We start from the raw sequence: 12,877 nt of genomic DNA, 5'->3' as shown, positions 1-12,877 counted from the left end.
ACAGCTTGACATACAGTAGTGATTTTTTTCTCAAATTGTTTAAAAAGTTTTAAAAATAATACCATTTGTATTTATATCAAAATTATAAACCTACGAGTAAAATAATTTGAAAATTAAACCGATTTGCCGTTGTAGGAGAAAAACTCATAAATACACGGCATTAAAGACTGTCAAAGATAAGTGAATTTATCCATTTTAGTTTATACAAGGATCCATCTGTCAGCCATCAAAATGTCAAGTTTGTAGACTTTTCTACATAATAAAAAGAAGTAACAGCATAATTAGTAGAAAATCAACCGATTATGGATAATAACAATCGTTCCAATTTGGTATGTCAAATATTCTTGATATAATTTCATAAATATTACAACATATTTCTTTTTAAGTCGTAAATTAATGCACATTTACGACTTCATTTAATGCTTTAAAATATAATAATTGCATGTGATTTTAGTTTAACAATATTTGTTGCGTAATTTTTGATATTGTTTTTAAACGATATTTTACAAATGAAGGAATATTAAGTAATTGACGATTATTCGATATCCTTTTTTTTAGATTAAGCTTTTATTTTGATGTTTATTTTTACATTATTAAAGAGGCACACTACATTTACTTTGCTCTTGTAGAATTTTATATTGATTGAATATTTCAAGTATTTTTTTTTTTGGTAGGAGAACGATAGTTCGGGTGAAACTTCTCACAAAGACGTTCCATCTTTGACAGTAGAATTACCTGCTGCTTCTGCTAGTGTTACTCCAAATATGACACATAATCAGCCTAATTCTGAAACCCCTACGACAGCAACAACACAAGTGGTAATGGGCTCATTTGTAAAAATAGATAAAATATCAATCATCAGTAATTATATTTATATCGATTTGGAATTTTATTTTAATAATATTTCCAATAATATTGATGATACAGTTTTATTTTTTTTTAAATGAATAATATTAAATTTTTATGTATAAATTTTATTCTTTGTTAAATAGTATAGAAATTGAAGTAAAATAGAATTCACAGTAAAATCCAATTGTTATTCTATATTTAACTATTGTGATAAAGGCCATAACATCTTAATGATTTTTAAAAAAAATTCTTATCGCTTTCTATGTAGGCAGAGGAAGATGCGATATCGCCACCGAAGCCGGATTTTTCTGCACCTCCTCCATATGATGTAGCAACTAAATTACCCAGTTATGAGGAAGTACAACGTGAAAAAACACTTCAAGGAGAAACAATTCCTCACATACATCCTCAAATTCATGTGGTAATTATATAAGATGAAATTTCTATTTACTCATTAATCTTGTAATTTTATTTTTGTTTGTTTATTTATTATAAATATTGTTTTTTAAAGCCTAGTGGAATCAGACAACAACAACCATTAACAATTCTTGCAATTGACACCGATGGAGTTGAAGGCGATGCATTGGCAGAAAGCCGAATGCTTGGTACAGATTTTATGTTTTTCACTGCTTTCTTGGGTAAGCAATTTCGATAATTCATTAATAATTAATTAATTAGATAATTAATCAAATCAAATAGTACAAAAAAATTAATAAAAACCTTCTTTCAGTTGCTTTCTTATTTAATTGGATTGGATTCCTATTGTTGATGTGCTTCTGCCACACAGTTGCCTCTCGATATGGAGCACTGGCAGGCTTTGGACTTTCATTGACAAAATGGACACTTATTGTCAAACACTCAACTGATTTAGCTTCCCGTGAAAATTCCTGGTTATGGTTCCTGATTATGGCATTCGGTAAGTAATGAATTAATACATTTTTTTTATATAAACTTTATTTAATTTAAAAAAAATTCCCTTCACAGGTGTTTTAATCTGCGTTCGCGCAATTATTCAATATTTAAATATTAAACGAGGCTGGAGATTATTGTCCGGCAGTCCTCAAGAGCATTTTCTCTTTTTTTATTAAAAGAAGAAATTCTGAAGAGAAAAATGTTTAAACGCTTTAGAGCAAAAAAAACCAGCATTTTTACTTGAAATTATACTTGGTATATATAATCAACACACTTATAGAAGAAAACATCACTCTATACCCGTAAATGATCGTTTAATGAGGAGTGGAAAGAATAAAAAAAACGAGCCAAATTTGTTACAAAAGAAAAAAAAACCAATAATAGTTTAGATGAGAACTTAGCAAGATTTATAACCACAATGAAAATGAAAACTCAAATTTAAATACGTGTAAAATTAATTTTTTATTGCTCAAAATAGCGCTTGATAAAAACAACAACAACAAAAAAAAATCATATTTCTTTTTACACTTTTTATTATAGCTTCAAAAAGTATTTGTGTAAATTGTGATATTATATCTTTTTTCCCCCCTATTTAAATAATATCGTTATTTGTCTGAACCCGATTTTAACGGATTGTGTGACTTTCTTTTTAAAATTATATTCTATTTTTGCTAAATCACAAGTTTTCAGAAAAGAAATAAACACACACATACACATTGTAGTTTGTGAAACAAAAAATCACCATTAATGCGGCTTCATATTAGATCTTTAAATAATATGTCCGTCTCTTGTTTTTACATTGTAATTTATATATAAAAATATCTTATAAAAATATATATTATTATTATAAATATAAAGAGTACATAGGCTAAATTTAAGATAAATTGTTTCAAAAAATATTCAATTGACATTAATATTAATTTTAAGTTTTTTGTCAAATATTATTATTATTATTGTTATATAACTATTACAATAGTACATTATACCAAATGTATTATAGTACCTTTTTACTACGATTAATTTTACATTTTCTGAATATGTCAGAAGCATCTCTTTTAATCGAGTATTATATAATTTTGTTACCTTTAGAAACATTATATCCAATTCTTTTTTTTCTTTTTATTTCCTTCTGACTGTTTTTATGACTTTATAATTATTATATATATAGTAAATAAAAAATACTCATAAAATCTACTCTTACTGTAATATTTCTTAATTTTAAATTATATTATGTAAATTTTTAATAAGCCAAACAGGCTTCCAAATTTCCCATGATTTTCCACCTGGATTTTCTTCTAAAGTAATTTTTTGATCAATATTCAAATAAAATTTATGACTTTCAGAAATAGGTGTCCATTTAATATTTATTAAACCATCCATTACCGATGTTGGATCGCTAAATAAATGTTCAATTATAAAATTTTAATGAGAAATAAATTCGAAGTAAAAGAAATAGTATCTTACCCAGTTTTAGCAAAATTCGTCCATAGTTTTGTCATTATTTGCATCATTAAATAATCTTTTGTTCCTTTTTTAATTTGTCTTTCTTTACCTAATCGAGGACGATAAAATAGAAGAAAATTATCTTCAGCGTGACCAGCGCCTATGAAAGTTATAATTTATTTAAAGATTTATTTTGATTAGGCAAAATATTAAAAATTAAAATAATACATTGTTTAATTTAATTTTTTTTGTTTTTATTTTTTAACATTCTATTTTATTACCTTGATAATTTTTATAAATTGGATTTCTGCCCAAGATAACGTCAGCAATTTTATATGCAAATCTGTACATAAATGTAGGAGTTTTTTTATGTCTTTGCTTTTCAACGATATACTGAATACCATTAATGATACAAACATCTCCTCGATATTTCATTATGTTTTTCATCTCATTGATAGTGATCGGATTTTTGCCAAAATAAAATTTTTTCACATTCATAATAAATTTTGGTACATCAATCAAATTATTTAAATTTAAATGAGATTTGAGATTTTTCTCAAATTTCTCACTAAAAATCCTAATGTCATCTTCTGATCTGTCTATAAAAATATGAATTTTTAATATTTTATGAAATTATTGCTTTTTAATTTTATTATTATAACTTTCTTTTAATTCACTTAAACTGAAGGTAATTGAAGTGAAAATATAGTGTACCAATATTAACAGCAATGCCGTCTAAATTATTGTATCCTATCATTAATGGAACATTAATTCCATTTTCAACTAATATTTGAAGTGATTGTGGTAAAAATGGATTTTCGCAGGCAATATCCAGAGTTGGTAAAAATGGAGCATTCGTGAAAAATACACCAACATCCTATTAAAAGAACAAATTAAATAATTATACATAAAAGTTTTTTTATTTAATTTTTTTTACCTTCACTAATTTTAATTCTGCTTGAAGAATTTCTCGTGTTGAATAATTGCGAAATAATTGTACAGCTTCTTTGGGATTGTCAATTTTTGTTCCTAAGACTTCTAACATTTTGAAAGCGAACTCTTTATTAGAAGTTTGTAAATTATTAACATTAACTGCAACACCACTTTGACAAATGGCTTTATGGAAAAGTCCTAAAACAAAATATTAAAAAAAGACATAGAATATAAATTATAAATTAATTAATTAAAAAAAAATTTATCACCTTTAGCGAGTGGCGAAATACAAAGATAATGAACACACACACTCCCTGAACTCCCACCGAAAATTGTTACATTATCTGGATTACCTCCAAATTTTATTATATTTTCCTGAACCCATTTAAGAGCATAGACTTGATCTTTTAAACCTTGATTGCCACTACAGTCTTTTATATTTAAATTCAAGAAGCCTAAAATTTAACATAAACATTAATTTAAATTCGAAAAAGCTTTTATTCTGAAAAAAAATAATTTATAAATTAACATATTATTATATACTTTGTAAATTAATATATTAATAAAATAAAAGTTTCGATATTCACCAAAAACTCCAAGCCGAAAATTAAAGGAAACAAAAACAATATCATGTTTGAGAAGATAATCTGGACCGAAATAATTTAAATCAGACGACGAATAAGAAAATGCACCACCATGAATCCAAACCATTACGGCTTTTTTTCCAGCCAGAGAATTTGTTGCAACATTAATATATAAACAATCATCATCACCAAGTATTTCTCCAGTTCTCGCGTGAATTTGTGCAGCTTGTTTTTCTTTCTCCAAAGAATTTCGAATTCCATTCCAAAATAAAGCTGGTTGAGGATCCTGGAAAAAAATGAGATTAAATTAAATTAAAAAATATATAACAATAATTATTTTAACATTTAACATTATAATGAATAAAATTACTTGATTAGTAATTAACATATGTTTGCTTGGAAAATTCAAATACCTGAAATCTCAAATTTCCCACGGGGGGTGCAGCATAAGGAATTCCTTGAAAAACAATATATTTTCCACCTTCGACATTTTCCTTCTCGACACCTTTTACTATTCCTTGTTTTACTGCTACCAGAAAATCGTTCATTTCTTTTTTAAAAATCTGTTGACACTTTCTGATTGAAGTCAATTATACGAGTGACACATAATTTCTGATAAGAAATTGTGATAAATTGGTGGATCTTTTGCAAACAAAGAAGAAATAAAATTTCAACTAAAAACTTAAAATACAAATTATAAAAATATATAAACAAAACATTTTCAAATAATTTTTTTGTAATTTTATATCATAAGCAAGTGAAATATGAATACTTAATCCGTTTACTGGACGTATGTAATTATCTAACATTTTTTTTTATTGAAATTATAATTGTCATTTTTAATGAACCTTATTGAACATGTAATTAAATCTACATTGTTCAAATTCAAAATTGAAAAAAATACTTGTTTTCTAAATATGTATTACAATTTTATTCAACGTTGTCATAGTGAAATAATTTTATGTATTTAAAAAATGTACTTCTTTTAATATACACTTATTAATAATTGACTTATTCATCAGAACGAGTAAATAAAAAATTAATATAAAATAGTACCCAAGTTCTGATAAAACGGCTATAAAAATTAATTTGCTTTTTATAATAAGTAAACATCGTATGAAAATGATAAATTTACAATATTTAAAATTTAATAATTACGCAGTTTTGTTTTTCAAAATTTTGAAGACCGTTGACAACCTTTTATTAACATTAACATTTTTCGTCAATACTTTTAATTGTTATAATCAATTTAAAAAGATGTAAATTTTATTGAAAACTAGAAACCAATTTTTTTTATCAAAGTAAAAAGATATTTTTCCATAATACTTATGAAAAGCAAAAAGTATATTATTTTCTCTCTTAATGATAATTAGACTGAATAAAAAAATGAACCTAATGAATTTTAAATGATCTTTAAAAAAAAAAAAAACTTTTCCCCTGCTATACATCGTAATTGTTTACGTTAATTCAGCTTATTCAAAGAGATCAGATTTTTACAAATGAATATACTTTATTATGTATCAGTAAACAGAAGTGTCAAGTTGATTTGAGAAATTAATAAAAAAAATGTGAAATTTTTAAAATTAATTATGATACATGAAAAAATTAATTTAATAAGAAAAAAATTAATTTTTAAATCATATAGATATAAAAATAGATATTAATTTTTTTTAAAAACAAGTATATTTTTCATGTGAAATGATTTCGTGTACTTTTAGAATTTTTTGTATTTTGTTGCTGAATGTGCAAATTGTTCCCGCATTAAATGATGAAGTGGTAAACATTTTAGGAAATAATGAATATATGAATAATTTCATTGATAATGTGGAAAACAATGAAACAATTTCTCAGAAAATTGCAAATAATGAACAAAATAATGTGAAAAAAAATTCTTGGTTTTTAAACGTACCACTTTTGCCAATTGTTGTTGCTACCTCCAATTCAATTCCAGAAGGTTATTGCAAAAAACAATTGCATTTGTATCTTTCGCACTTGAACAATGGAACACTATGGGCAACTGAAAGTGAGTAAATTAGGTACTAAATTAAATGAATTTAAGAAAAATCTTTAAATAAATTTTTAAAGAATTATTTTTTTTTAATTTTCGTTCATGATTTTTCTAAATAAAAAAATTTGTGTTTTAGTGTTTGATTCATCAGCAAAATATCCTTATGGAATTTTGGAGGGATTAACACGACATTTAGGAATATTTGATCAATGTCATCGAATTCATACGACGATACCGAATAATGAAAATAATGAAGAAATTCGTGGTAGATATTGCCTCGTTGATATTGAATATCATGAAAAAAATGAATCCGCAAATGTATCAGAATATATGGATATTTGGTTTGATTCTCATGGTTCAGCGTGGGAGGCAATTCGAGTAATAAATCTTCAATTCTTAACTTTATCTGTAAAAAAATAATTTTTTTTTAAATAATAAATATAACAAAAAATAAAAATGTTTTTAGGAAAAAGATGATGTAAGACGTTACGAAAGATACCGGTTGCAAATGGCTCTATGTACTCCAGCAAGTTGTTATCCAGACGATATTGTCAATGCATTGACGGAACCCTTGGAAAAATTTGCAGAACAATATAATTTGAGAATAAAAATCTCGATAAATGAGAAATTTTGTCATGCAGCTCATGAAACTCCAAAATTATCTAATAATACTATTATATTTTGGTAATTTATTAATATTGAATATTATTTGAAATTATAAATTTTTATTAATAAATAATTATTAATAATAATAATTTGTTAAAAACTTTTTAGTTGCATCGTCCTTTTAATGATTATCCTAATTGTCATTAGTTCAATTTACGATTACATAAATGACAATAAAGAGGAAAATCAATCACTTCGCAAGGAAATATTATACTGTTTTTCAGCACAACGAAGTTTAAAAAGTATTTTTAGTATCAATTATCGACATCGTGGATTTGATGTTTTGCATATTTTCAGATTTGCTTTTTCAACTATCGCGGCTGTTGGACATCGACATATACAAGTTTTACATGTCTCAAATATAACCGCCAGATATTTTGAAATGGTAAAAAGAAAATAAATCTGAAAAAATAAATTAATTTTAATTAAAATAGAGAAGTAGAATTGAAAATAGTTTAAAAATTTAGAAATAATTATAAATTTTTCAGACAACGATGTCAAATATTTATACCATGATTTTTCACAATGGATCAATAATTGTAGATGCATTTTTTGGATATGGTGGACTTGTATTAAGTTATCAATTATTAGATTATTTGGAACATTCGTCAAAGAATTTTAATGTTTTTCTTTTAATTTTAAAACGATTTATTAGGTATGATTCATCTTAAAGTAAGATAAAATTTGATTTTAACTTTATTTTAAAAAATTAATAATTTATTTTTCAATTTTTACAGATTAGCTCCTCTTTATATGTTCGTGACATTTGCCTATGCAGTATTATTTTACCATTTGGGTTCAGGACCATTTTGGGAAGACAGATTTGGATTCGATAAAGATGCTTGCTCCACTTATTGGTGGACAAATCTTCTTTTCATCAGTAACTATTATAATAGCAGAAATACAGTAATTAAAATTCTTTTTTCTTATTAATTTTATTAATTTTATTTTATTATTAATAAAAAATCATTTATTTTTTATTTAGTGTATTTTTCAATCATGGTATGTGGCGGTAGATTTTCATTGTTTTGTAATTGGAATATTTTTGATATTGGCATTTCGAAAAATGTCTCGAAAAATTGGTTACATATTTCTAAGTATTATTTTAATGCTTTCCATTGCAATACCTTTTTATGAAACTTACAAATATGACATTAGTCCATTTATAGAGGGATTTGGCAAGTAAGTAATTTTTTATTTTTATACAAGAAAAAATAATTTAAAAAAAATAAATGAAATTATTGATTACCATCTATTAATTAAATTCTTTATTACAAAAAAATATTTATATATTCTAGAATCAGAAAAATGGAAGATTACAGATATTTTACAGATCATTATGTGAAAACTCATATGCGATTGCCAGCTTATTTTGTTGGTTTAATTATGGGAGCTGTTATTTATGATTATAAGTTCGCGACGTGGCGACTTTCTAAGGTAAAATTTAATGAGAAATATCAAAAAAAAAATTTCTTAAATGCATATTTTTTTAAATGAAAATTTTCCCGAAAAAGAAAGAAAATTAAAGAATTTTTATTGAAATATTTTTAGGGCTGGTCTCAATTTTTATTCATTCTACAAGTAGTAGTATTGAGTCTTCTTATTCAAAATTTAGGATATTACTTTGTTGATCCAAATGTGAAATTAAATTTATTTTTAAAAAGTCTTTACGCAAGTATTCATCGACCAATTTTCTCATTTAGTATGTGTTCTGTCGTTTTACTTTTGACAATTGGTGATGGACTAGGTATTAATTTGAAATATTTTCCATATATAAGAAGAAAATAGTCAACATTTTTTATGGATTGATACAATTTTTGTTACAGATTTTCAGTATAATTTCATGACACCTCGTTGGGTGCAACCAATATCCAAACTTTCTTATGCTTATTTTCTCATACACTTTTTTATTCTATCTTATGATGTCGGAACTGCGAGAACAGCCTTTACTTTTACCTTTTTTAATCTTGTAATTATTTATATTTTCAATTTACTTTCAACAATATTTTTATTTAATATAAAATTAATAATTTCAATTTTTATTTTATTTTTTAGATCAGATATAGTGTAATTGATTCTATTTATACGTTAATATTATCATTATTTCTCGTTGTTTTAATTGAGGAACCGTTCAAGAATCTTGGAAATTTATTATTTAGAGGAAAAATTGCCACCAAACCAATCAAGTAAAATTTTTTAATTTAAAAAATTTTTAAACATAAATTTTATTATAAAATTATAAAAGTATAAGTATTTATAATATTATAAATAATTTATTTATTATTATTCATTTCTTTTGAATATTGTCAATTTAATTTACAGTAATTTACAATAGTAAATAACAAATTTACTTTGTTAAAATGATATTTTATTTTTCAGAAAATCTGAGATAACGAAGAAAATGGAGTAACTAGAAAAAATTGTATAAAATATTTAAATAACAAACATATTCCTTTATTATTTAAGTATATTAACTTAAATTAAGAGAATATTTAAAATGTATACATATAGAATATACGCTGTCATTAGATTTTTTTATTAAAATAAATTATGATATAAAATGGAAAGATTTTCCGTCTAAGTTTGTATTTTTTTTTTGTTTTCTTTTTTTTCTATAAATTTCACGCATTGGTTTTGTTTTAACGCATGAGTATGTATAAATATATATTTATATACTGTACAACCAATTGTAACATAACATTATTTTTATTTTGTCAATGACTAAAGCTTTTCTAAAAAAAAAAATAATAATAAACGAAAAAAATCAGTCCTTTTTAGACACCACCAGTAATGAGTGGTGATTTATTGTGTTTATTTCTCTTTGCATTATGGTATAGATAAGAATGTACACGCAGACTATTGCTGTTTTTGTACTTGTTGCCACACAATTTACAAGTAAGACTTTCAAGAGGACCGTGAATATATCTTACGTGTAATTTTAAATTTTCTTTTCTTGTAAAATGTCGTAAACACCATGGACATGAATACATTCGAATTACTTTACCTCTTTCGACGCGAATCGTTGGACCAAGTTCTGATATTACCCGTAATGTTGTCTCTAACGATAAACTGCTCCCTGGAATTCCTTTTACTGTTCTCCTCCCTCGATTACTACAACTCGCAGAATCACTTTGAAATGATGCCTCTGTATTATCGTAATCTATAACATTTAATTAATTATTAACTAATATTGACATTTTTTTTGTTTTTAAATACGTACTTAGTGGAGGTTCTTGATAAGATGAATATTGTACGGGTTGAGGATCAGGCGGTAAATCTACACAAAGAAAATTAATTTTATCAAAAATACGTGATAATTAGTGATTAAAAAAATAACCTTGTGTCACTGTGTCCGTTTGATGCTCCATTTGTTTGTCAATCGATTCTGTTACTTGATTTCCCGTTGTTGATGTTGTTTCAATTCCCGGTTTATAATCACGCCAATCTCGTTCTGGTTGTGGCAATTTGATAAAATCAAGAGTACAATCCAATGGTTGATCTTCTTGACTATCAGATTCTTTCTCCAAATATTCTTCCATTGTTTGTTCAATATCTTCAGGCTCGGGATCTAATTCAATTTTTTGAATTAAATCTTCTCTCGTCTTGTCATTTGTTTGTTCGGAATTTTTATTGGAAGACGGACAGTGACAGGACTTTTCTGCAGGTTCAATTATTTCTTTAATAACATCGGAATCATTATCCATTGCAGTTGGGGTTGTGTCATTTTTTTCACTTATTATTGAATGCTCTGAAACTTCTGTATCCTTTTCACAGCATTCCTATAAAAAAATATTATTATTCATATAGTTAAAATAAATAATTTGACTTTTATTTTTTAGAAATCAATAAAATTATTTAAACATACCTCATCATTATTTTTTGTGAGTCCTTTGATTTGTAAAACTTCTGCGACTTTTAAAAAACTCGCTATATCTTCTTGTTTAATATTAACTTCTCCTTGATACATAAAATGCAACATTGCAGACAAATCACGATAGTTAACATCTTTTAATATTACTATTGGATGTTTACACGAATTACCCTGTAAACAATATTATTAATGCAAAAATAATAAAATATAACTAGTTAGAAAAATTCAAATTTCACTATCGGAGATGTTTACATGTGTTCAAAATTTAAATAACACTTTAAAGTACATTTACTAAAAATTTAAAAAAAATTAATTTGAAATTTAAATTGAAAATTACGAAATTTATATTTGAATACGACTGTTAATTATTAATGACGTCTAATAATATACTTTCGCAAAAGAAAAACAAATTAAAACATTATTTTATTTTTTTAATATAAAAAAACGTACAACGCAATTGATAAAACAATGTTAATGTGATTAGTTTCTTATTAACAAGAAGTAACGTAAATATACTCTGCAACAATAACAAACTCGTAGTAAACATACTGCGTACGACGTGGAAAACAAAAAACAAAACAAACCGAAAAACAGTTAATTGATATTTTAAACAAAACAAAAAACAATAGATTACGCTGATTAAAATGCACTGTCTTTAAATTGTAAATTATTATTAATTAAAGATTATAGTTATCAAAAAATATGACATTACCTTAAATAGTTCTCTAAAATATGTACTGCAAACGGATAAAATTAATTTGTGGGCTCGCAAAATTTGACCTTCAGCAGCGAGGGTAACGTCGACTAATTGTTCACCGGTTAATAAATTATAAAGACCAGAAGATAAATTTCTAGGAAATGTATTCCAAACCAAAGAGAATTGTTCACCAGCCATGTTTTCCTCGTAATTTTTTTAATGTAAAAATTCAATAAAAGCCAAACAATGAAAACAACACAGTATAGAAAAGTCTAGGTATCCAAGAGACATGTACGCAACTTAACCCCTCCCCGATTTATTTCCGATTCTTGTCCCACCTCTTCTGTCGCCCTGCACTTGGTGCACTTGTCCAGACTGTCTTTTTCTACTCATCCATCAGTAACGTATACATTTTCTTATGAACCCTTTTCTCCACATAACTTTTAATTATATCTATTGTTACACTTGAATTTAATACTATTGTTAACTTATTGTTTCATATAAACAAACACAAAATATAACCTCAAAACTTTGAAGATTAGTATATACCTATTTATAATAAAGTATGTTGTGTTAGATAGTTTCTCAAGTTAATAAATATATATTAATATGTAAATTGTGTTTGTATAAAAAAATTAACACAATATATTTTTAAATACACAGAAGAAAATATTAGAAAAGTGACAGTTGTTGACACTTGACAGCTGTATAAATCAAAATAATCAAATCGAGTCTGCGCATTACGATCAACCAATCAAATTAAGGCGCGAATTTTCACTTATTACGAAATTTATAAAAGTTAATTAAAGTAAAAAAATTGTAAAATTTAAAATAAATTATTAACTATTACTCATATTCACTTACTAATTATAAAAACAAATAATAATAATTTCAATTATAGAATATAATTTAAT

General features: G+C 25.1%; 4 protein-coding genes across 5 annotated transcripts; 2 read left to right on the top strand and 2 right to left on the bottom strand.

The window, feature by feature from the left end:
• The first annotated feature begins 3 nt into the window (after positions 1 to 3).
• On the top strand, positions 4 to 2,524 carry LOC127290758 (NEDD4 family-interacting protein 1). Of its 2 annotated transcripts, XM_051319539.1 has the most exons (6): positions 9 to 329; positions 675 to 818; positions 1,118 to 1,270; positions 1,361 to 1,487; positions 1,580 to 1,765; positions 1,834 to 2,524. In XM_051319539.1, the coding sequence occupies exons 1-6, from the start codon at positions 303 to 305 to the stop codon at positions 1,935 to 1,937; spliced, it is 741 nt and encodes a 246-aa protein (XP_051175496.1). In that variant the 5' UTR covers positions 9 to 302; the 3' UTR covers positions 1,938 to 2,524. The 2 variants fall into 2 exon arrangements, with proteins under 2 accessions (XP_051175497.1, XP_051175496.1); XM_051319540.1 differs by lacking the exon at positions 675 to 818 and having other exon boundaries at positions 4 to 329.
• On the bottom strand, positions 1,833 to 6,768 carry LOC127290752 (esterase E4-like). The gene is made up of 9 exons (XM_051319530.1): positions 6,631 to 6,768; positions 5,135 to 5,363; positions 4,725 to 5,007; positions 4,407 to 4,592; positions 4,142 to 4,335; positions 3,919 to 4,081; positions 3,486 to 3,803; positions 3,226 to 3,364; positions 1,833 to 3,157 (listed from the first exon to the last, which is right to left on the bottom strand). Exons 2-9 carry the CDS (start codon positions 5,267 to 5,269, stop codon positions 2,980 to 2,982), a joined length of 1,596 nt encoding a protein of 531 aa, XP_051175487.1. The 5' UTR covers positions 5,270 to 5,363; positions 6,631 to 6,768; the 3' UTR covers positions 1,833 to 2,979.
• On the top strand, positions 6,242 to 9,962 carry LOC127290745 (nose resistant to fluoxetine protein 6-like). Its single transcript, XM_051319515.1, has 12 exons — positions 6,242 to 6,744; positions 6,866 to 7,107; positions 7,196 to 7,413; positions 7,504 to 7,780; positions 7,884 to 8,050; positions 8,133 to 8,301; positions 8,381 to 8,577; positions 8,694 to 8,832; positions 8,947 to 9,142; positions 9,222 to 9,364; positions 9,451 to 9,581; positions 9,775 to 9,962. Exons 1-12 carry the CDS (start codon positions 6,420 to 6,422, stop codon positions 9,803 to 9,805), a joined length of 2,235 nt encoding a protein of 744 aa, XP_051175472.1. The 5' UTR covers positions 6,242 to 6,419; the 3' UTR covers positions 9,806 to 9,962.
• Positions 9,963 to 10,165: 203 nt separating this feature from the next.
• LOC127290755 (GDNF-inducible zinc finger protein 1-like) lies at positions 10,166 to 12,861 on the bottom strand. Its single transcript, XM_051319534.1, has 5 exons — positions 11,979 to 12,861; positions 11,261 to 11,437; positions 10,733 to 11,174; positions 10,616 to 10,672; positions 10,166 to 10,555 (listed from the first exon to the last, which is right to left on the bottom strand). The coding sequence occupies exons 1-5, from the start codon at positions 12,159 to 12,161 to the stop codon at positions 10,170 to 10,172; spliced, it is 1,245 nt and encodes a 414-aa protein (XP_051175491.1). The 5' UTR covers positions 12,162 to 12,861; the 3' UTR covers positions 10,166 to 10,169.
• Positions 12,862 to 12,877: the final 16 nt, after the last annotated feature.

The sequence above is a fragment of the Leptopilina boulardi genome, unplaced genomic scaffold (assembly GCF_019393585.1).
Source record: "Leptopilina boulardi isolate dan_hultmark-lab unplaced genomic scaffold, ZJU_Lbou_2.1 LbouV2_80, whole genome shotgun sequence".
NCBI classification, from domain to species: Eukaryota; Metazoa; Arthropoda; class Insecta; order Hymenoptera; family Figitidae; genus Leptopilina; species Leptopilina boulardi.
This window is presented reverse-complemented; position numbering and strand designations above follow the sequence as displayed.